A 23,932-nucleotide genomic window follows, 5' to 3' on the forward strand; every position below is an offset into this window, starting at 1 on the left:
AGAATACAATAATGGTGGATGGTAATACATTTGTGTCTCTCTTGAGCCTGACATGCCAAGAAAAATGATCTGTGCCAACATCTTCCTGCGTTCTCCAGTATCACAGCTTCCATTTCTTTAATCAGCTTGTCTCACCCATTCAAGGAACAGCTGGGTGATGGGATACTACAAAGGCTGTGGGTCCCAAAAACCGCCTTGGAACAGTATTGAAGACTTATTCTTCAGACTTCAACACACATTCAAACTGGGTAGTTACTGCAATTTGCTGTTTTCATTAAAGGAATAACACGTAGTAATTGGAGATTAATCGTTTTAACCTCAGGACCACCACTGCAAGAGTTTCTCAGGGTAATGTCACAGGCCAGTCATCTTCAAATGCTTCATTAATGCCTTTCTTCCATCATAAAGTCAGAAGTTGGGATGTTTGCTCATGATTGCATAGCGTTCAGCACCAGTCACAATTCCTTAGATGTTGAAGTTGTCCGTGTTCATATGCAGCAAGACCTAGGCAATATCCAGGCTCAGGCTGACAAATGGCAAACTGCGTCCATGGCACACTTGTTATGGTGTATGCATAAATTATTTAGATTTGAATACAGGAGCGTTGGTCAGCAAGTCCACGAACGATAGGAAAATTGGCAGGGTGGTGAACAGTGAGGATTAGATTTGTTTCCTAACAAAAGAATAGAGGTGGTTTGGTCAGATGGGCTGATCAGTAGCAGATGGAATTCATTCCAGAAAAGTTTGAAGCGGTGCACTTGAGCAGGCCAAACAAAGCAAGGCAATACATGATGAACAGTTGTGCCCTGGGAAGGAGTCAGGAACCTTGCTGTATATACCTATTGATTCCTTAGGTTATGGGGCAAATAGATAAAGTGGTTGAGAAGCTGTGTGGGGTACTTGCTTTTTTTAGCTGAGGCAGAACTTTTAACAGAAGGGAGGTTATGCTGGAACTGTATAAAATGTTGTTTAGGCCCAGTTCTGGAATCCATGTTAAAGGAGGGATGTGACTGCACTGGAGAGGATGCAGAGAAGATTTACCAGGATTTTGCCTGGACTGGGGAGTTTGGATAGACTGAGGTTGCTTTCTTTGGACCAGAGAAGATTGAAAAGAGAATGATTGAGATGTCTAAAATTGAGAGGTCAAGATAGGGTAGACAGGAAGGAGTTTTTCCCCATGGTGGAGGGATTGGTGCCCAGGGCCATAGGTTTAAGAGAAGGCTTTTTATCTTTCTATTAATTTTGTGGTATGTGGGTGTTGCTGGCTGGCCAGCGTTTCATGCTCATCTCTAGTTGCCCTTGAGAAGGTGATGGTGAGCTACCTTCTTGAACCGTTGCATTCCTCCTGCTGTAGATTGACCCACAATGCTATGAGGGAGGGAATTCCAGGATTTTGACCCAGCAACAGTGAAGGAACAGTGATATATTTCCAAGTCAGGATGGTGAGTGACCTGGAGGGGAACTTGAAGGTGGTGGTGTTCCCATATATCTGCTGCCCTTGTCCTTCTAGATGGAGGTGGTCATGGGTTTGGAAGATGCTGTCTGAGGATCTTTGGTGAATTTCTGCGGTGCATCTTGTGGATAGTACACACTGCTGCTACTGAGCATCAGTTGTGGAGGGAGTGAATGTTTGTGGATGTAGTCCCAGTCATGCAAGCTGCTAGGTCTTGGATGGTGTCAAGCTTCTTGAGTGTTATTGGGCCTGCACTCATCCAGGCAAGTAGGCAGAATTCCTTCACACCCCTGACTTGTGCCTTGTAGATGGTGGACAGGCTTTGAAGAGTCAGGAGATGAGTTACTTGCTGCAGTATTCCCAGCTTCTGGCCTGCTCTTATAGCCACTGTTATTGTGGTGAACCCAGTTGAGTTTCTCGTCAACGGTAACTCCCAGGATGTTGATAGTGGTGGATTCAGTGATGGAAATACCATTGACTGTCAAGGGACGGTGGTTAGATTGTCCCTTCTTGGTGATGGTCATAGTCTGGCATTTGTGTGATGCGAATGTCACTTGCAACTTTTCAGCCCAAGCCTGGATATTGTCCAGATCTTGTTGCATGTGAACATGGACTGCTTCAGTATCTGAGGAGCCACAAATGGTGCTGAATATTGTGCAATCATCAGCGAACATCCCCACTACTGATGGAGGAAAAGTGATTGATGAAGCAGCTAAAGATGGATGGGCCTAGAACACTACTTTGAGAAACTCCTACAGAGATGTCCTGGAGCTGAGATGCTTCACCTCCCACAACCACGACCATCTTCCTATGTGTCAAGTGTGACACCAATCACCGGACCGTTTGCCCTCGATACCCATTGATTCCAGTTTAGCTAGGGCTCCTTGATGCCACATTTGGTCAAATGCAGCCTGGGCTGTCATTCTCATCTCACCTCTTGAATTCAGCTCTTTTGTCCATTTGAACTGAGGCTGTAATGAGATCAGTAGCTGTGTGGCCCTGGTGGAACCCAAACTGGGCGTCACTGAGCAGGTTATTGCTGAGCGGGTGCTGCTTCATAGCACTGTAGATGACACCTTCCATCACTTTCCTGATGATCGAGAGGGGACTGATGGGGCAGTAATTGGCTGGGTTGGATTTGTCCTCCTTTTTGTGTATATGACATACTTGGGCAATTTTACACATTGTCAGGTAGATGCCAGTGTTGTAATTGTACTGTAACAGCTTGGCTAAGGGAGCGGCAAGTTCTGGCGCACAAGTCTTCAGTACTATTGCTGGAATGTTGTCAGGGCCTGTAGCCTTTGCAGCATCTAGTGTCTCCAACCATTTGTTGATATCTCATGGAGTGAATTGACTTAGCTGAAGACTAGTATCTGTCATGCTGGGGACCACAGGAGGAGGCTGAGATGGATCATCCATGCGGCACTTCTGGCTGAAGATTGCAGTGAATGCTTCAGCCTTATCTTTTGCACTAATGTCCTGGGCTCTTCCATCATTGAAGATGGAGATATTTGTGGAGCCTCCACCGCCAGTGAATTGTTTAATTATCCACCATCATCCATGCCTGGATGTGGCAGGACTGCAGAGTTTAGATCTGATCCATTGTTTGTGGGATCACTTAGCTCTGTCTATCACTTGCTGCTTTCGCTGTTTGGTGTATAAGTAAGTCCTGCTTGGTGGCTTCACCAGGGTGATACCTCATCTTCAGGTTTGCCTGGTGATACTCCTGACACTCCCTCCTGCACTCTTCATTGAATCAGAGTTGATCCTCTGGCTTGAAGATAATGGATGAGTGGGGGATATGCTGGGCCATGAGGTTACAGATTGTGTCGGAGTACAATTCTGCTGCTGTTGATAACCCAGAGTACCTCATGGATGCCCAGCCTGTGTGAAGTCTGTCCCATTTAGCATGGCGATAGTGCCTCACAACATGATGGAGATTGTTCTCAATGTGAAGGTGGGACTTCGTCTCCACAAGGACTGTGCAATGGTCACTCTTACCAATGCTGTCATGGACAGATGCAACTGCAGCTGGCAGATTAGTAAGGATGAGGGCAAGTATATTTTTTCCCTCTTGGTTCCCTCACCACCTGCCACAGACCCAGTCTAGCAGCTATGTCCTTTAGGACCCAACCAGCTCGATCAGTAGTGCTGCTGCTGAGCCACTCTTGGTGGTGGATGTTGAAATCCCCCACCCAGAGTACATTTTGTGTCCTTGCCATCCTCAGTGCTTCCTCTAAATATTGTTCAACATTGAGGAGCACTGATTTATCAGTTGAGGGAGGACGGTGTGAGATAATCAGCAGGAGGTTTCCTTGTCCATGTTTAACTTGAAGCCATGAGGCTTCATGGGGTCCGGAGTCAATATTGCAGGGTCGAAAGTGCTGTTTCTGCTGTTGTCTTTTCCGGTGCTGGGTCAATGCCAAGTGATTTGTCCAGTTTCGTTTCTTTCAGTCTTTGCAGCGATTTGTACATCTGAGTGGCTTGCTAGGCCATTTCAGAGGGCAGTTGAGAGTTAACCACATTGCTACGTGTCTGGAGTCACATGTAGGCCAGATCAGGTGAGTGTGGCAGGTTTCGTCCCCTGAAAGATATTAGTGAACCAGATGGGTTTTTCTGAAAATCAGCAATGATTTCATGGTGATCAGTAGATTCTTAATTCCAGACACTTAAAAAATTATTGAATTCAAATTCCACCATCTGCTGTGACGGGATTCAAACCCAGGTCCCCAGAACATCAGATGGGTGTCTGGATTAATAGGCCATCGCCTTTGCAAGATAGAAGGCTTAGAAGAGATGTGAGCAAAAATTCTGTTACTCAAAGAGTGGAGGTAATCTGGAATTCATTGCCTTTACAGGTGGTAGAGGCAGCAACCCTTTGGTATTTAAGACGTATATAAATGTACATTTGCAATGCCAAGGCATACAAGGCTATGGACCAAGTGCTGGAAGATGGGACTAGGATAATTAGGTGATTGTTTTTGATTGGCAGAGACTCACTGGGCTGAGAGACCTTTTTCTGTGCTGTAGACCTGTGAGTCTGTGACTACTAAGAAACTAATTGAGGATCTCCAGGTGACTGTCAGTGACTTTGGTGAAGTCAGCCCCCTCTAGTGTGAAATGCTGAGCCATATAGAACTAGAAAGAACTATTACAATCTATTTTCCCAGTCAGGATGTCTATGAAATCTAGTGAAGGAAATGGGAAATCCAGCAAGCTACTCCAGAGTTCAACCAGCTTTAATATTATAATCTAAGAGTTGCAAGCACTAAGGGTCCAGCAGTGGGCAGGGATATTCCCCTGAAGTCAAGAAGAGGATTCAAGCCCCCACGTGTACTGCAGCAGTGCGTTATTAAGGTCGGCAGAACACAGTAAACAGGACAAGATGCCCCAGTTAGAATATCATGATTTTTTAAAATCAACTTGTTCAGAGCAACACATGCTGAGAGCAGTTGAGACTTGAACCAGGACTTCCTGACCCAGAGCTGGAGCACTACCACTGCACCATAAGTGGCACAGTGGCTCAGTGATTAGCACTGCTGCCTCACAGTGCCAGGGACCCAGGTTCAAATCCAGCATTGGGTGACTGTCTGTGTGGAGTTTGCATATTCTCCGAGTCTGTGTGGGTTTCCTCCAGGTGCTCTGGTTTTCTCCCACAGTCCAAAGATGTGCTGGGTAGGTGGATTGCCATGCTAAATTGCCCATAGTGCCCAGGTATGTTTAGATTATTTGGGTAGACATGGGAAATATAGGGGAATAGGTATGGGTGGGATGCTCTCCGGAGGAGTGGTGTGGAGTTGTTTGGTTGAATGGCCTGTTTCCACACTATGAAACTGTACTATTAATTGTACCAAGAGCAATTTCATCCCTTTGCTCAGAATATCTAGAGGATGAGAGTACATTTGTAAGGAGCATGTCATTAATGTAAAGTGACTCGCGCATTTAGCCCATCAATTGCTTTTTCTCTGCTCATCATTTGCACCACAATAGCCTTAGTCACAGAGATAATGGGAACTGCAGATGCTGGAGAATTCCAAGATAATAAAATGTGAGGCTGGATGAACACAGCAGGCCAAGCAGCATCTCAGGAGCACAAAAGCTGACGTTTCGGGCCTAGACCCTTCTTCAGAGAGGGGGATGGGGAGAGGGAACTGGAATAAATAGGGAGAGAGGGGGAGGCGGACCGAAGATGGAGAGTAAAGAAGATAGGTGGAGAGAGTGTAGGTGGGGAGGTAGGGAGGGGATAGGTCAGTCCAGGGAAGACGGACAGGTCAAGGAGGTGGGATGAGGTTAGTAGGTAGCTGGGGGTGCGGCTTGGGGTGGGAGGAAGGGATGGGTGAGAGGAAGAACCGGTTAGGGAGGCAGAGACAGGTTGGACTGGTTTTGGGATGCAGTGGGTGGGGGGGAAGAGCTGGGCTGGTTGTGTGGTGCAGTGGGGGGAGGGGACGAACTGGGCTGGTTTAGGGATGCAGTAGGGGAAGGGGAGATTTTGAAACTGTTGAAGTCCACATTGATACCATATGGCTGCAGGGTTCCCAGGCAGAATATGAGTTGCTGTTCCTGCAACCTTCGGGTGGCTTAGTCTTAGCCTTAGTCACAGACCTGATTTTGCTGACAACATTGTCAAGTTACCAATTTATCCCAAATGGTGTACATTATACACATAAATCAAGACAGCCTTCTCTTTTAACATCCTATAACTGTATGTCCATCTTGCTGCTGTCCATTTCTGTCACGGCCACTTGTTACTTTCGTTTTGTTGAAGGATAATTTTGCCTATGGATACGAGTAGAGCATTGGTAGTTGCTGATCAGCTGCTTGTTTCACATGCCTTCTCTATAATTACTTCAACAAAACACTAATTCGGGCTGAGTGAACAATATATGGTTAACCACCAGCTTAGCATCCTGCACAAAGTGAAAGTTGACCATCTATACCTTTCCAGAAGTGCTAATGCCCAACTCCTGCACTTAAATCCTATGCTCCTAATATTTTTCTGTTGCTGTGGGTGGCCCACAGTGCCTCACAGGTGCCCAGGGCTGCTAGATCTGTTCTGAACCTATTTCATTTAGTGCACTACTGGCACCACACAACCCTCTGGTGGTTATCCTTGGTGTCAAGATGAGATTTTTGTCTTTGCAAGGACTATTGTGGTCTTTCCTACCATTACTGTTATAGATAGATAGATGGATCTACATTCAGTGTGTTGGTGAGGCCAATATCAAATAGCTGCTTCCTCCCATGTTCATTCTCTCAGCACCTTCCACTGGCTCTGCATAACAGATATGCCCTTCAAAACTCAGCTATCACAGTCAGTGGTGGAAGTACCAAACCATTCTTGGTGATTAGCTGTGAAGACCTCCAGCCAGACAGCATTCTGTGCTCTTGGTACTCGCAGTGCTTCCGTGAAGTGATCGTGCCCAAGACGAAGGCATATCAATTCATCAACAACGGGAAGGCTTTAGGTAACAACATGCAAGAGGTTTCTTTGCTCACTTCTAAAGTGATGTCTTGAAACCTCAGAGTCTAGATTCAAAATGCTGAGGACTACTCTCTCTTAAAATATACCCTACTGTACTGTTATCTCTGATATGTCTGTCCAGCCAATGGGTGTCTTAAGACATTGGCTGAAAGGTATGATTCTGTGAGACAGTTGAATGACTTGTCTGTGGGTCAGCTGTTGGCAATATTGGCACAAGTTCTCAAATGCCAGGGCCGTTAGCTTTATGGTATGAATGGGCTGGCTGTGCCTTTATTACAGCCAATGCTTAGGCTGATGCTGACTTGTCCCTTCAGCTTATTCTTATTTCATAGCAGTTTGTTATAACTGAGCGGTTTGTAAGCCCATTTCAGAAAGCTGTTAAGACTCAATTAATTATTTAATTAGGGAAAACCGTGTTATACTAGTAACACCACTGAACAAGTAATCAAGTGCCCAAGTTAACACTCTGGGTACATGGAGTTCAAATTCCACTATGGAAGATACATTTAATTAAGATATCTAGAAACGAACCTCACCAACCCACTAGTTTCAGTATTGAGGGCCAGGACAACAATTATTGATTGTCATAAAAACTCTCCTGATTCACGAATGCTCTACACTGAATGTCACTCCAGACCAATGTGGTTGACTCTGAAACGGCCTTGCACACATTACCATTGAGTTCAAGGGCAACCATGGGTGGATAACAAATCCTTTATTCGTTCATGGGATCAGGGTGTCACTTGCCAGGGAGTATTTATTGCCCAATCCAAATTGCCCAGAGGGCGGTTAAGTGTCAACCACATTGGTGTCGGTATGGAAATGCAGACAAAAAAACAAAGAATTCGGGGCGGCACGGCAGCTCAGTGGTTAGCACTGCAGCCTCACAGCACCAGGGACCCAGGTTCAATTCCAGCCTTGGGGCAACTGTCTGTGTGGAGTTTGCACATTCTCCCCGTGTCTGTGTGGGTTTCCTCCAGGTGCTCCGATTTTCTCCCACAGGCCAAAGATGTGCAGGCTAGTTGGATTGGCCATGCTAAATTGCCCGTAGTGTTCAGGGGTGTGTGGGTTACAGGGGGTTGGGTCTGGGTCTGGGTCTGGGTCTGGGTGGGATGTTTCAAGGGGCGGTGTGGACTTGTTGGGTCGAAGGGCCTGTTTCCACACTGTAAGGAATCTAATCTAATTGCAAATTTTAAAACATTAAGTTTGAAGGCACGATAAGCTGCCAAATGGGGGTAACGAGTTACCAAAAGAGACACTAAGTAATAGCTGATAATGTTCAGTGTGTGAAGTGGTTAGCACTGCTGCCTCACAGTGCCAGGGACCTGGGTTCAATTCCATCCTCAGACTGTCTGTGTGGAGTTTGCACATTCTCACTGCGTCTGCTGGTGGGTTTCCTCCCACACTCCAAACATGAGCAGGTTAGGTGGATTGACCATGGAAAATTGCCTATAGTGTTGGGGGATGTGTACCTTAGGTGGATTATAGGGGATGGGTCTGGGTGGGATGCTCTGAGGGTCGGTGTGATCTTGTTGTGCCAAAGGGCTTGTTTCCACACTGTAGGGATTCTATGAAGTCACCGACTCTGGATCTTGAAAGACATACTCTAATATTCTCCTTGTGGTGAGAGATTAGGAGCCATGGAGGAACAGAGATATTTGTGATGTTCTTGTGCACAGCTACAAAACAGTAATCAAAAAGGTTAATGTAACATTGTCCCTTGTAGGAACAGTACATTGAATACATCAGTGCTTACAATACTCATTGGATGCCTCAATTAACTAAAATAGATGACAGCCCACTTCGACATTCAAGTAGATAGAATCATAGAAACCACAATGGTCCGTGCAGAGATAAAAATCCCATCTTGACACTGAGGATAACCACCAGAGGGTTGTGTGATGCCAGTAGTGCACTAAATGAAATAGGTTCAGAACAGATCTAGCAGCCCTGGGCATCTGTGAGGCACTGTGGGCCACCCACAGCAACAGAAAAATATTAGGAACATAGAATCTAAGTGCAGGAGTTGGGCATTAGCACTTCTGGGAAGATATAGATGGTCAACTTTCACTTTGTGCAGGATGCTAAGCTGGTGGTTAACCATATATTGTTCACTCAGCCCGAATTTGTGTTTTGTTGAAGTAATTATAGAGAAGGCATGTGAAACAAGCAGCTGATCAGCAACTACCAATGCTCTACTCGTATCCATAGGCAAAATTATCCTTCAACAAAACGAAAGTAACAAGTGGCTGTGACAGAGAAATGGACATACAGTTATAAGATGTTAAAAGAGAAGGCTGTCTTGATTTATGTGTATAATGTACACCATTTGGGATAAATTGGTAACTTGACAATGTTGTCAGCAAAATCAGGTCTGTGACTAAGGCTATTGTGGTGCAAATGATGAGCAGAGAAAAAGCAATTGATGGGCTAAATGCGCGAGTCACTTTACACTAATGACATGCTCCTTACAAATGTACTCTCACACTCTAGATATTCTGAATATCCAAGGGATGAAATTGCACTCAGTATAATTAATAACTAAATGTGTTATTATATATTCTAGTATGTTTGTCTCCAAAAAAGATTAGTGTGTCCATTAAAATAACAAACAAAACAATTTTGTTTGAACTCTCGTTCTAATAAATTAAAATCTCAATGTGATTTCACTATTTAAGAAAAAACAAAATATTCTATTGTATATAATACCCCGCAATGGAGAAGCACTTCACTGTGCTGCTTACTGAGAAAACCTCCTCCTAAATAGTTGCCTAGCTACCAAAACCCGATTTATGCTTTTGAACTTTGATCAAATTGGGTGACAATTAAGATGCATATCATACTTGCCAAGGAAAAATGTAGATTACTTGGTAAATGAAATTAGTCACTACATTCTATTTCATTTTTTTATTGATATGTGGGTGGCATGGACAGTACTGACTTATTGCCCATTCTCTTTGCCCTCCGAGATGATCCTGGCCTTTTCCCCTGACTGTTGAAATTGTTACGGTGAAAATTCCCTCCCAGAATGATATTTGATGCAGAATTCTGTGAGAATAGAATCCAAAAACAGCAATATAGTCACAATTGTAGGTGGTTTGTGTCTTGGGGGGTATAGATTCCAACAACGTGGTCCTCCTTGATGAAAGAAGTCACACCAGAGGAAGCTACTGTTGAAGTCAGCTTGGAGAGTTGTGCAGCATTCCCAGTTTACCTTATCCATCTGTGGAATGTGGGTGCTACTGGGTAGGGCAGCATCTATTACCCATCCTTAGTTGCCAAGAGGGCAGTTAAGAGTCAGCCACACTCTGTGGACCTGAAGTTAAGTCCAGGCCAGGCCAGGTGGGTACAGCAGATTTCCTTTCCTAGAGGACGTCAAATGGATTTTATGATAACCTGTAGATTAACATGATTGCCATTAGACTAGCTTTTTATTCTAGATTTTTTATGAATTTAGATTTCACCACCTGTCATCATGGGATTCAAATCCATGTCCCCAGAGCCTTAGCCTGCGTTTCCAGATGACCAGTCCAGTTACATTACTATTATGTTGCTGCCTCTTTATAAATTGATCTTACATAATCTGTCAGATATTATGTTGAATGGCAGAGCAACAAATGAGTGAATGCTTTTATCCTGATTACTCTTGAGATTCAGGAGTATACTAGCTGCACCCATCCTGGTCAGTGGACATCATTTTATCATTTTATCATATTATTTTATTGAATTTTTCACTTCAGTCTTGGAGATTGTGAGGAGGCTTTTAGGGTGATTGGTCAGGAAATAAGCCATACGACACAGGCTAAGTAGTCTCTGACCTGTTCCTACAGCTATTGTGTGGACAATAATGGTCTCTTTCAGCTTCTGGTCAATGCTACATCTTAAGATGTTAATGGTTGAGATGATAGTCATGTGGCATTAGACGGAACGCTGAAACTTTGCTGTGCTTTCCAGTTAAGGGAAACTTGGTGCAAATGCAGCAATGGATAGAGGTGTGTAGATAAACCTTAGCTTGACTCACCATAGTAAAAGTGAACAATCCTGAGTTAAGCACTAAAGAAAAACACACAGAACTGCAATTCCAGAAATCAGATACAAAACAGAAATTGTTGGAAAACTCAGCAGGTCTGGCAGCATCTGTGGAGAGAAATCATAGAGTTAACATTTTGAGTACAGTGATCCTTCTTCAGAACTGATCTGGGAAAATATTAGTAAATATGCTGAAAGTGAGTGGGGGAAGCAGAAGAAGTAAACAGTAGGTGGAGATGGAACCCAGAGAGAGAAAAAAGTAGTTGGGCAGACAAAAGAATGGGAAAAGGTCAGTTTTTGAGAGTGAAAAGTTGTTAACGAGGATCATTAGTGGCTGACAATGGGTTGTTTGTGGTAGCAGCCCATGTAATGACAAAGCCCAGTGTGTGGAGATTGGAGTAAGTACATGGGAGAAGGTGCTTAAGCCTAAAATTGTTGAATTTGATATTGAGTCCAGAAAGCTACAAAGTTCCCAAAAGAAAATGAGGTGCTGTTCTTCCAGCTTTCTCTTCTCTTCATTGAGTCAAGATTTTGGCATGTTAAACTGTTACAAAGCACTTAAATGCAAATTCATTCATAATTACCAACCAGCTCAAATAATTTTGATAGTTGACAATTTGGCATTGTTTTTGAAGCAAGATGGTAGTTGGGCAGAGGTCTGGCATAGATCAAGTTGGGTAGCCCTTTCTCAGACCTTAAAAGTAACATTTCCACAAGATTCACTTTATTAGATACACTGGAGGAAGAGAATGAGCAGTAGCAGAAATTATGAGAGGCCTGATTCATAAAGAAAGCACCATCTAAACTCCATCAGATACAACAACATTGTGTGAGATAGCTTTGCTAATCTCACGAAGGACTTGCATCAGGAATCTTGTACTTCTTCAACAAATGACAGCTTGCGACAAATGGCAGCAACATTTTTGATGGCACCGAGCTCTTTGCTACAAGCTGTTTTTGATTGATAAACAAGAATCAGACTAGGATCAGTTTGTTAAAATAGAATTGCACCAGGCAGTTTAACAACAGATGGCTTTAACTGTGAAGAACACTAACTCTAAAGAACACTGACATGGAACACTCCAATCAAGTATTTCACCACATCAATTTCCAAATGTACTAACTGTTTTAAACAGAAGCTCAAGATTGCCACTGTTTACAATGCAAATTGATATGCTCTCACTCTGTCAAGTCAAGAATATAGTAAGTAGGAGATGGTATTAAAGATAGGACGAGGGAACAAGCCACATCTAACCTAAAGGCCGCTGAATCTGCATGCAAACTCAAAACCTGAGACACCCCACTCCTGCACTATGATCTTGCAGCCTGAAAACCCTGTGCAGAAGCTCCAGGCATTTGAAGTTTTTGCTTTATTATATTTACTTGTTCAAAGTTGTTCTGAAGTTCTGTCTTTTATTTCAATGCTGTATTTCTGAGTGTGTCTAAAAGCACTGCGTTTCTGTATTTCAGCTGCAGTCCAGTCCCAGCGAGGAGATGGCACTCATGACAATAACACTCCCTCGAAGTGCATACTGGCATCACATCACGAGGCAGAGCAGTGTCAGTGAACTCAACAGCTTACAAGGCAAGTGCGTTGGGAGAAAGTCACCTCATAACCTTCTGTGCAAAAAGATCCAGAATAATGTGTTCCTCTCATTCCCTATTTATCTGTCAGTGGACAACAAATACAGTGGTTTCCTGTTACAGACATACAAGTCAGGAGTGGAGTAGGCCACTCGACACCTTGAACTTGTTCTGCCCTTCAATAAGATCTAAGTGTTCTGAGTTCCTGCTTACTATCAATAATTCCCTTACTTATCAAGAATCTATTTATCTATCTCTGGATCGAAAAATGTTCAACAACTGTTTCTACCATCTTCTGAGGAAGAAAGTTCCAAAGACATTCAAGCCTTTGTAGAAAAAAAATTCTCCTCACTTCATTCTTAAGTAGATGACTCCTTATTTTTAAAGTGATCTCTAATTCTCGATTCACCAGATAGAATAAAAATTCCCTTCACACCCATTGTGTCATTTCATCTCAGGATCTTTGTTTCGATCAAGTTGACACTTGTTCTTCTAAACTTAAGCATATAAAAGTCTTGTCTGTCAAATTTTTTCTCACAATAAAACCTTCAATTTTAGGTATTATCCGGTAAGCCTTCTCTGAACTGCTTCCAGCATTTGCACCTTTCCTTCATTAAGAAAATCAATAGAGTTCTCCAGATGTAGTCGTGCCAACAGCCTGTTAATCTAAAGAATAATCTCTGTCCTTTTTATTTAGTACCAATTAAATTACAGCATTCTTTCAGCTTACCTAGTTACTTATTGTACCTAAGTCGTAACCTTTAGTGATTCATGCAGTAGGACATGTAAATTCCATGTATCTTCATGTTTTCACCAATTTGATAATTTTCTTTTATTCTTCCTGCCAAAATCAGCAATAACTCATTTTCCTACGTAACGTTAAAATGCCCAGACCTTTGCCCATTTATTTAACCTATCTATATTTTGAAATTATCTTATTTCCTCCTCACAACTTACTTTTTTTTGCCTATTTTTAAACAATCATACCTTTAGCCAAGTCATTTATATAAATTGTACAAAGTTGAGAACCGAGTGCTGATCACTGTGGCACACCATACTTCACTATGACCGATATTGTTCCCTGCTTTCCATGAGAGATATCTTTCCAAGTTACTGTCAAGCTGTATTAAACAGGAAAAGCTTTCCAAATTGGGACCTTTCAAATAATTTAAAGATGTTTCACAATTTGCATTATGCTGCCTTTGTGACAAGTGAGGGGATATAGCTCTAATCAAGTGAAATCAATTTCCATCTCTAGGTTTGGATAGCTTCTGGTGAGAGTAATAAAACTGAAGTGGTGAAAATAATTTCACATACATTGTTTCGTCATTTCTTCACCTAATTCCATCTCAAACTGCAACACTGTAATGATCCCAGGTGATGCTACAATTTGTACAAATCAAATCACAGAATGAAAATTGGCTTGGTAAATTATAGTTTGTTTTCTAATGTGGCAGTCTTTCTCTAAAACAAGAACATATGAGGTTGCAGATTTGGTTTTGATAATAAAGCAAAAGTTTGTTATATAAAATAAATAACAAAAAAACCAAGCTGTCTAAATATAACACATTTTGAAAGATTTAAAAACAAAATCCCATTTACTCCCCAGCACTATCCATTTAAGTTTGATAATAAAAAGGAAATTTACCTAGCCTATCTGTAACTTTGACTTAACTGCTTCTTCTGAGTTCTGGTCCTGAGGGCTATGCAGCGTTTTCTTTCAATATTCTCACAAATGAGAGCTTAGACTTTCTCTATCTTTTAATTAAGTACAGCGAGATAAACAAATGTTCCTGGTCTGGAAGTTTCCCAAACTACACTCTTTCACTGAGCTAATTTATTTCCTTAACTGTTCAGAATAATAACTTTTCTAGGAGAAATGAACTTGTATTTAACCTCAAGTCTACCTTGAATTGCAACCTCAAACATTTGAACTAATTTAGTTTAAAAATAACTTGTTAATCCTAAATTCTATTACACTCATGGCTCTCTCTGGTCATATACCCCAGAGGGGGTTTATAAGCAAAGTTGCATTAATGTTCCAAGAGCATATACTGATTTATAGTCTTGGTTCTGGAAGCCAAAAGACATGATCAACTCTACATCATTCATTGAGATCATGATGATCTGATAATCCTCAAATCTGCTTTTCTGCCTATCCCCTTAATCAAACTTCTTCGTTTATTGAGGAAAATCTGTCTATCTTAGCTTTGAATATACTTAACAGCCTAGCCTCAACAGCCCTCTGTGGCAAAGAATTCCACAAGTTGCCTATTCTCTCAAAGAAAAAAACAATCATCCTCATCCCTGTTTTAAACCGACCTAATTAATTTTAAAACCCCAACACCCATATGGCACTGGTTTAAAAACCAGCTTCTTGAAAAAACACACAAATCTCTCATGTTTCATCATTGACTAATTATTTGGAACCTGGGGAACCTTTGTTGCAGATGTTGTATTTTCATGGTGTCTCATAACATGTGGTCATCAACTCTATCTTTTAGCTATTGTCACTGCATTATCAAGGGAGACTGGAGAGGAAAATAAATAAAGCTTATTTCAACTGCAGTCGTTTCAGTCTGGCTGTCAATAGGGCAGTTTTAAGTTCAGTTTTTTGGAAAGGTCAGAAATGTCAACTCGCCTACGAATCTTTCCATTTGGCATTATAGAACCATAGCCTAAGATGTTTAAATAACACCCTTGATTTGCTGTGGTTAATTTTCAACTTTACTGTGTGTGTGGCAGATCTCTAGATATATTAGGCTGGGGGGCAATGAGTGAATTCACAGCCTGAAAGCAATCTAACCAACCAGAAGAAAGCCACCCCCACAGATGGTGGAATTATGAGGAGCTGTTCCTCCAATCAAAGGTTCTTTATCTAACCAAGAAAGACATAGGAGAGGAAGGTAACTGCAACGGCAATGTTGGGGAGGAAAGAGGCTGCCAGGTGTTTGGGGAAGAAAGATTATGCAAGGAAATGTGGGTGTATGAGGCTGTAATAGATAAGGGACAGGGAGGCTGCAGAGAAAAACATGCTGCTTTAAACCTGCCAACAAAAACTACTGAACCAAAATCAGAGTTAATGAATTCCTTGAAAATTAATGTGAAATTCTGTAGTTTAAAACTCCATAACATTTAGGAGCTACTGTATAGGGAAAATGTAGTGGATGATTTTATAATTAGCTCTGTGTCAATTGTTACATTTGTTCTGAGAATGAGATCTGAGATGAAATAAAATGTTTTTAACTGGTTAAATTGTTCTATATTTGTGTGTACACAATGGAAACATGTTAGCTATGACTTTATTGATCAGTGGTAGGTATGTTTGATGATGTAGAATATGTGCCAGTTATTTTGAGGAAAACAATTTCTCTTAATTTATGCCTGTTGCCTAGTGGCAATTTAAATATTGTGATATCTATGAAATTTAAACTTTCCTTGTGTATTGTGGTCTTAATTTTAATGGAGGGTTGATAACTATTGTTATAGATGAATTCTTCTAGTTGTGCTGTGTAAGTCCAAATACCCTACACAAAACATAAATGTAAAAGTATTGTGACCGTGAGTCTGCATCATCTGATAAATGAGTTAGTGAGAACAAGCGCCTTGTACAGTTGCAGTAAGACATTCTACTCTCGTACTCCAATTCCCTTAAAATAAGAGCCAACATTCCATTAGCCTTCCTGATCACCTGCTGTATCTATACGTTGGCTTTCTGTGTTTCATACACAAGGGCCCCAAATCCCTTTATGTTGCAGCTTTCTGCAGTTTTTTTTCTCCACTTGAATAGTATTCTTTTGCTCTCCTTTCCAAAATGAAAAACTTCACAGTTTTTAAAATCTTTTCTTTTTATTAACTAATAAATTTGCTAATAACTGCATATACAAGGTGCATTGATCTTCTCCTCCACACTTTCAGTCTTGATTTTTCTATTTTCCTCTTGGAATAAGCTGAAAGCTGAGCAGTGACAGTGTTGTACAAAAAAGCCAGCTCCTACTCAGTCCATGGGATTTGAATATGCTCATTCTCTGTTGGGAATAGTGAGTGAATAGTGACTGCACTATTGATAGGAGCGACGATGTTATTCAGCTCATCATACCAGCACCAGATCCATTACCTAGTGCCAATCTCCTGCTTTTCTCTCATACCCTTGTCTTCCATTACTATTGATCATTCTACACCTTCTTGAATGCTGAAATTGAACCTGCTTCCACCACATTTCCAGGCAGTGTATTCCATGCTCTAAGTTCTTGATGTGTGCAAAAGATTTTTCTCATATCACCTTTGCTTCTTCTACACATCATTTAAATCTATGTCCTCTTGTCCCTTTAATGGGCAGGAAAAGATTTTCCCCATCTATCCTGTCTCATCAACTCATGTTTTTGAAATCCTCATACAAATCTCCTCTCAGTCACCTGCCCAAGGAGAACAGTCCCAACTTCAAGCTGCCCTCCTAACTGAAGTTCCTTATCCATGGAGCCATTCTTGTCAACCACTTCTGCACTCTATCCAGTGTGTTCATATCCTTCCTATAATGTGGTGTCCAGAACTAAGCACAATACTCCAGCTGAGGTCTTGACAAGTATCTGATACTTGCAGTCAGAAACAAATATGTACACTGTGGGTCAACTGGACTCTAATTCTATATAAACAGATCTCATGGTTTTAATTTCTATTGTAGTCAGTAGGAAGCAAGATCAGAGTGGTGTCTACCGACTTCTGAACTGATACTGCCAATTTTCACAGGCTCTGGCATCTGATGCCTGTCAGTCTCTCAGGGCCCTCTTGCCATCTTTTTCAGTCTTGCTAGGTGGTGTGTGAAATTGCAGAGATTGAGTGTGCAGCAGCAGAAAGAAGATGGTGGCACTTATGCTGGCACAATGGAGAAGGTTATTGACCACACAGTTTCCGGTGCCAACCTCAACCCAGGCTGGTAGTGTTCGATGATGTAGCATCCTCTGCTGGTCCTGGGGAAAGAGGATATCCGTGTTCTGCACCACATGGTCCATCAGGGCCTCCAGGCACAAGTCTACAAAGTGGGCACAACAATTGGCAAAATTGGGCTAGAATCAGATGAGAGGAATGCTATAGCGGCAGGATAGGTACTTAGGCGAATTTGAGATGATATGGTGAGAAACCTTACTGGGCCTCACGGGGAGAATTCCCCATGAAAGTTGACAAAATATGACTAGATTCAGTCCATCTATAAAAGGGTGATTAATTACACTGCATTCACTATAGACTAAACAAAACATTTAAGAAAACACAAGGCTTAAACTGCACGAATGGCATGCGCAGGGTCCCAGGTGTCAAGGATGGCGCATACATGTATGCTCGACATCGCCCACCCGATGGCACTGAAGAGAATGCAGTTGAGATTTATGAGAATGTTGCCTGAACTGGAGTGTTTCAGTTATAAAGAGAGATTATACAGACTATTGTGATCAGAGATAATGGGAACTGCAGATGCTGGAGAATCCAAGATAACAAAGTGTGGGGCTGGATGAACACAGCAGGCCAAGCAGCATCTCAGGAGCACAAAAGCTGATATTTCGGGCCTAGACCCTTCATAGAAAAGGTTTTTCTGATGAAGGGCCTAGGCCCAAAATGTCAGCTTTTGTGCTCCTAAGATGCTGCTTGGCCTACTGTGTTCATCCAGCTTCACACTTTGTTATCTTGTACAGACTATTATTGTTTTCCTTAAAACAGAGGAGATTGAGAAGGGATATAATAAAGATATATAAAATTGAGGAGCGTAGATAAGGGGGACAGGTAAAAAACTTTTCCCCTTGATAGAGGGATCAATGATTGGGGCATAGATTTAAGATAAGGGACAGAAGATTTTGGGAACATGTGAGGAAGACTTTTTCACACAGACGTTAGTCTCATCTGATTCTGACTCAATTTTGCCACTTGTTGTAGCTGCTACGGCTGGGATATCCCTGAATAGATTAGCTGCAGGGCCATCTTTAAAATGCCTTTGTGCTCTCAGTCGGGCACAGTCAGTTTAGAGCTGCCCTGAGCAGTGACTGACAATTACCCTGGACATGGCAGAGGAGGAGAACTTAGTTCTGCACTTTTGTAGATACTTGTCTGGAGAATCTGAGGTTAGTGGACACCTAGAACACACTGTCTGTAAGGGTGGTAAAGACAGAAACCCTCATAAACTTCAGAAGTATTTAGGTGTGTACTTGTGATGCCAATTTGCTATCACATTCCTCTCATCTGATTCTAGCCCAATTTTGCCACTTGTTGTGCCCACTTTGTAGACTTGTGCCTGGAGGCCGTGATCGACCGTGTGGTGCAGAACACAGATATCCTCTTTCCCCAGGACCAGCAGAGGATGCTACATCATCGAACACTACCAGCCTGGGTTGAGGTTGGCACTGGAGACTGTGTGGTCAATAACCCTCTCCATTGTGCCAGTGTAATTGTGCCATTCGAGACAATGCACTAAAGTTTTGAGAATTTGTAGCTCAGGTTGAGGTTCTGGATGTGAGTTTGCTTGCTGAGCTGGAAGGTTCGTTTTCAGACGTTTTGTCACCATTCTAGGTAACATCATCAGTGAGCCTCCGACGAAGCGCTGGTGTTATGTCCCGCTTTCTATTTATCTGTGTGATCACAACTGTGACAAACACTACATTGGACAAACTGGCAGAAAGCTAGCCACCAGGATACATGAACAGCAACCAGCCACAAAACGACATGACCCACTATCACTCGTATCCTTACATACAGATGAGGAAGGACACCATTTTGATTGGGACAACACACCCATCCTAGGACAAGCCAAACAGAGACACGTACGAGAATTCCTAGAAGCATGGCATTCCAACCGGAACTCCATCAACAAACACATTGATTTGGAGCCAATCTACCATCCCCTGTGAAAAAGAACAGGAAATGACATCACCAACGCAGGAAATGGCATCACCAACCCAAGGAAACCTAACCAGATAAATAGAAAGCGGGACATAACACCAGCACTTCGTTGGAGGCTCACTGATGATGTTACCAAGAATGGTGACGAAACATCTGAAAACGAACCTTGCAGCTCAGCGAGCAAAATCACATCCACAATGCACTAAATGCTGGAAATAGGGTCAGAATAGCTGAGTGCTGGTTTTTGACCAGCTTCGACACAATGGACTGAAGGGTCTATTTCTGTACTGTAGTACTGTTTGACTGTCGCCTTTTAGTTGGTATTTTATGGATGTGGTTGGGACATGACCCAGGATTCTTAAGGTGGGCTAAATATTTGCAACTGATCCTTGCAAGAGTCTATTTCTGAAAGCAATTGATATATTTAGACATAAAATTAAGAATTATTTTTGCTCACTCCAGTACTGAAGGGCTACATGCAGAGGCTTTGTTATAGCAGGGGTTAAAATCTGTCATAGCTTTATTTCAAGCCACCTTCCAGTTATACAGTTCACTGAAGATTACGTATATCAACAGACTAAAAGATATTCTCACACTTGCATTTATAACCTATTAACTTTTAATTTGTGGTTGTGTAGATTTTGTGTGTAGCTCCTCATTTATTCTGCTGAGCTGTGTATGCCTATATCTGAGTCTCTGAATGGCTGTGCCTGTGTGTGTGTGCGTGTCTAAGTATTTGTGTGAGCCTGTTTAGATTCATGTACATGCCTTTGTGTGTGTATGACTGTGTGTGTGTGTGTTGCATGTCCTGTCTGTGTGCACGTGTGTCTATGCCTGAGTGGGCAAGTCTGTGTATGTTCTACATTTGGATTTGATGTGACCAACGGAAAGAGTTGCTATGCACCGACATAAGGAAATTACTCTTATTTATTGTATTAAACATAGATCTTAGGAATGTAAAAAAAAGCAAAGGTAGCTGTATTCATTTTCATTTCTTTCCTTTCAGTTGATTGACACATACCTGTTCTGATTAAATTAGGAAATGTTTCAAAGGAAATGAAAAATTTCTTTCTATATTTTAAAATATGCTGAACAGTGAGTCTAAGAGTGACGTTCAGAATGTGCCTGTCCACCCTATCTATTGGACAAAGGGCTGGTGAGAGGTTCAGCACCTGTTATTAGATCAAATTGGTGTCTCACAGCAACTGGCATTTGAAAAGACTGATTTTTATTTCTAGATTAAATATTTATGCTATGCTTGCATTTTGCTAGTGCCCTGATTAGATGGCAGGATGAATCGTACTTCAGTGAATGTGAAAAAACAGCAGGAGGATGTGTCAAATAAAAATAAACGAGCGACTGCACGAAAAATAATGATGCATGTATAGTTGCATAGTGTGGGTAAATAATGTACTTTCTGTTAAGTTCAGCTCATGATTTATCTCAAAAAGGGATGTGGGCTGAAATGTTCCTGTTAAATGATGAAAGCAACTATGCTCATCAAAAGATAACACAGGGGGTTTGTTTTCTTGTCCAGATCTCACTCAACATACTCAGTCCTACTTGTCATGTATTTTAGACTACAATGTGAATTACAGCACAGAAGGCAGCCTCAGGAATGGGTTGAACTTACATTTCTTAGACTGTAAGTTTCATTAAGGATCACTCATGCTGGGTTTCTCTGAGCGATGCTTGGTGAGATCTCTCAGCGTATTTTACATTTCTCACTCTCTACCCTCAACCCAGACTTGTGGTACTCTTCTTGGCTGATTCTAGACTCATTCTATCACTCGCCATGGCCAAAACAACTCACCAATGAATCAGTGGTCACATCCTGCCAATTTATGTACCTATCCATTGTTGCTACTCTGTGTCTTGTGCTGCATAGTAAATTTCCTGAATAGGTCAGTAGTCTGCCAGCAATCCCACGAGCTACAACTTGAGCTAATAGGATCTTCTTTAGGCATTTTATCAAATGCCACATGAGTAACTTTCATAGACATTGTCCTGTCCACTATTTTAGGCACCACTTCAAAACAAAAATAAAATTTATCAAGCCTCACCCACTTTAAACAAATCCACACCAGCTCTTTCTGACCAGCTCAACATTTTCAAGGTGTTTAGACATCTTCTTATTAATAGATTCTAATAGTTTCCTGGCAACAAATATTTGGCTAGCTAATCTTTAAGTCTGAGATTTTCTCCTGCCACTTTTCCTAAATAATGTAATGAGGTAAGCAACAGTTTTTTTTGAGTTTTGAAGAAGGGTCACTGGACCCAAAACATAAACTCTACTTTCTTTCCACAGATGCTGCCAGACCTGTTGAGTGTTTCAGCAATTTCTGTTCTGTTTCTGATTTCCAGCATCTACAGTTCTTTCATTTTTTTTGTTTAGGAACAAAAATTTCACCTAATTTCAGCTGCAGTAGGTCCTGGGCTCAAAAACTGGGTCAGCCTAAAGTAATCGCTGTGGATCACTATAATCATTAAATTTCCGCCCTCAGCCCTCTCACTATCCATCTTCCCTCCATTAAAACCAAATGTGGGAGGGTTGGGTTTGAAGTTAAGATTATTTAGGTCTCTAGCATCCTATTCATGCCGAAACCACCATTTTTCAAGTGTTAAAATTGCTCAAGTTGTGGCTACATTGCATTAGAATTCAGTTCTTCTAACTATGTCGGTTTTGCTGCTTTAATTAAAAGGATTCTGTACCAATTGGCTTCATTTTGTCTTGGTGATTCTGTCTTTCGACTATATTGCATCATCTTTCCAAACCTTCTTTCATACAGAGCACAAATTGCTTAGAATGCAAAGGACACAGAGTTGAAGAACCCTGTTCACTTGCCTGGCACAGAGCCACGAGTTCATGAGAACTGTTTACAGTTCTCTATTTCAGACTGTCATTGTGAAAATGTGGCAAATGGAAATGGCTTTACACTTATGGTGCTGAATAAGCAGAGATTTCACAGAATAAACACAAATAGTGTCAAAAACAAAGTTCTGAGGAAGGGTCACTGTACCCAAAATGTCAACTCTGTTTTCTCCTCCACAGATGCTGCCAGACTTGCTGACCTTTTCCAGCAATTTTGTTTTTGTTTCTGATTTACAGCATCCACAGCTCTTTTGGTTTCTATTGCAACAAATAGTGTGACAACAGCTTGAAGGATTAAAGTGACTTGTTATAGATCTAAAGTGAGAAGATTCCAGTGGTAATGGATGACATTAATGGATCTGTGAAAGGAAATGCTGCTTAAAAATGTTCTGCAATAAAATTGATATAATATTTGATTTTGGGACCATCACAGATCTATTTCTGAGGAGTACCTCATCTGTACATGATACCGAAGTACTCGTTGGTTATTAACTATTTCGACATTATGTAACGTTGTTCCTCCGTGGACTGGGTACAGAATTTTTCGGAGGTACAGGAGGTCAATGCTTGATATCTCACTAAAACTAAAGTGAAGTTGATGACCTAGCCACACTGCCTGCTCAAAGACAGGTTTTGGGTTACCGTCATCACCTTCAGTTGCAAGTCTCATTTAAGCATAGCTGCCAGGTTACAGGTACTTAACTGGTCGGGAGTCAAAACATCCAACTTTCCTACTCCTCTGATGCTGCTTGGCCTGCTATGTTCATCCAGCTTCACTCTGTGTTATCTGAAATGCTAGGCAGTTGGCTAGTTTCCACACTGCAGTTTTCTTCAGTGGGATATCAGTACAATAGATGATTCAGCAATTCCATGTAGTCTAGTGAGAAAAAGAACATGCACAATTTGCACATCACTTAAGACAATGAATTATTGGTCTCAATTTCAACTGCTAGGCATTATTTAGGTGAGAATCTAGGGACCAGATATTGTTAATCACCCTTGATAGAATCTTTGCTCTTTACATTCTTGAAATAAGAATGAACTTGCCTTTTTTTTGGAAGCGCAATTGCAAAGTACTGAGTTGTTTCCTTGGTTGACATCCTGCACCTTGACTTCCGTCTGGTTTCTAGTTCATCCCAGACTGCTCCAAAAGATATTAGTTTCTCCTTTGCCAATTTCTAGCCCTTACTTGATAACACTGAGGTCAGGTTAGGGGTTTAAGGCTCATTGGTTTGCACCTGGTGTGATGATGTGCAGAAAAAAGCAAGAATTAAAGGTAAAACAGTAACTAGAGAGAGAATAGGACCCCCGAAAGATCAGTGTCACTGTCTATCTGTGGAACCACGGGAGATGAGTGAGATACTAAACAAATATTTTGCATCAGTATTCACTGTGGAAAAGGAAAATTGGAGGTGTTGAGGACAGTGAAGAAGATTATCTCAGAGTCAAAGGGACTTTGATTAGATGTGCCAATGGGCTAAGGAGTGGTAGATGGAGTTTATTTTAGATAGATGTGAGATGTTGCAATCTGCTAAGGCAAACGAGGGCAGGATTTAATTAGTTAATTGTAAGTCCCTGGGGATTGTTCATGACGAAAGGGACCGAGGAATGCAGGTGTATAGTTTCTTGA

General features: G+C 41.7%; 1 protein-coding gene across 1 annotated transcript in view; it reads left to right on the plus strand.

Moving 5' to 3' along the window:
* The window catches only part of dok6 (docking protein 6), a 405,108-nt gene that overhangs the window by 375,969 nt on the left and 5,207 nt on the right, over positions 1–23,932 (plus strand). Inside the window, exon 7 of the mRNA XM_048529673.1 lies at positions 12,435–12,549. Coding sequence (XP_048385630.1) covers positions 12,435–12,549 — 115 coding nt within the window. The remainder of the gene's footprint in view (positions 1–12,434; positions 12,550–23,932) is intronic.

This window comes from Stegostoma tigrinum, chromosome 5 (genome assembly GCF_030684315.1).
Source record: "Stegostoma tigrinum isolate sSteTig4 chromosome 5, sSteTig4.hap1, whole genome shotgun sequence".
In the NCBI taxonomy this organism is placed as follows: domain Eukaryota; kingdom Metazoa; phylum Chordata; class Chondrichthyes; order Orectolobiformes; family Stegostomatidae; genus Stegostoma; species Stegostoma tigrinum.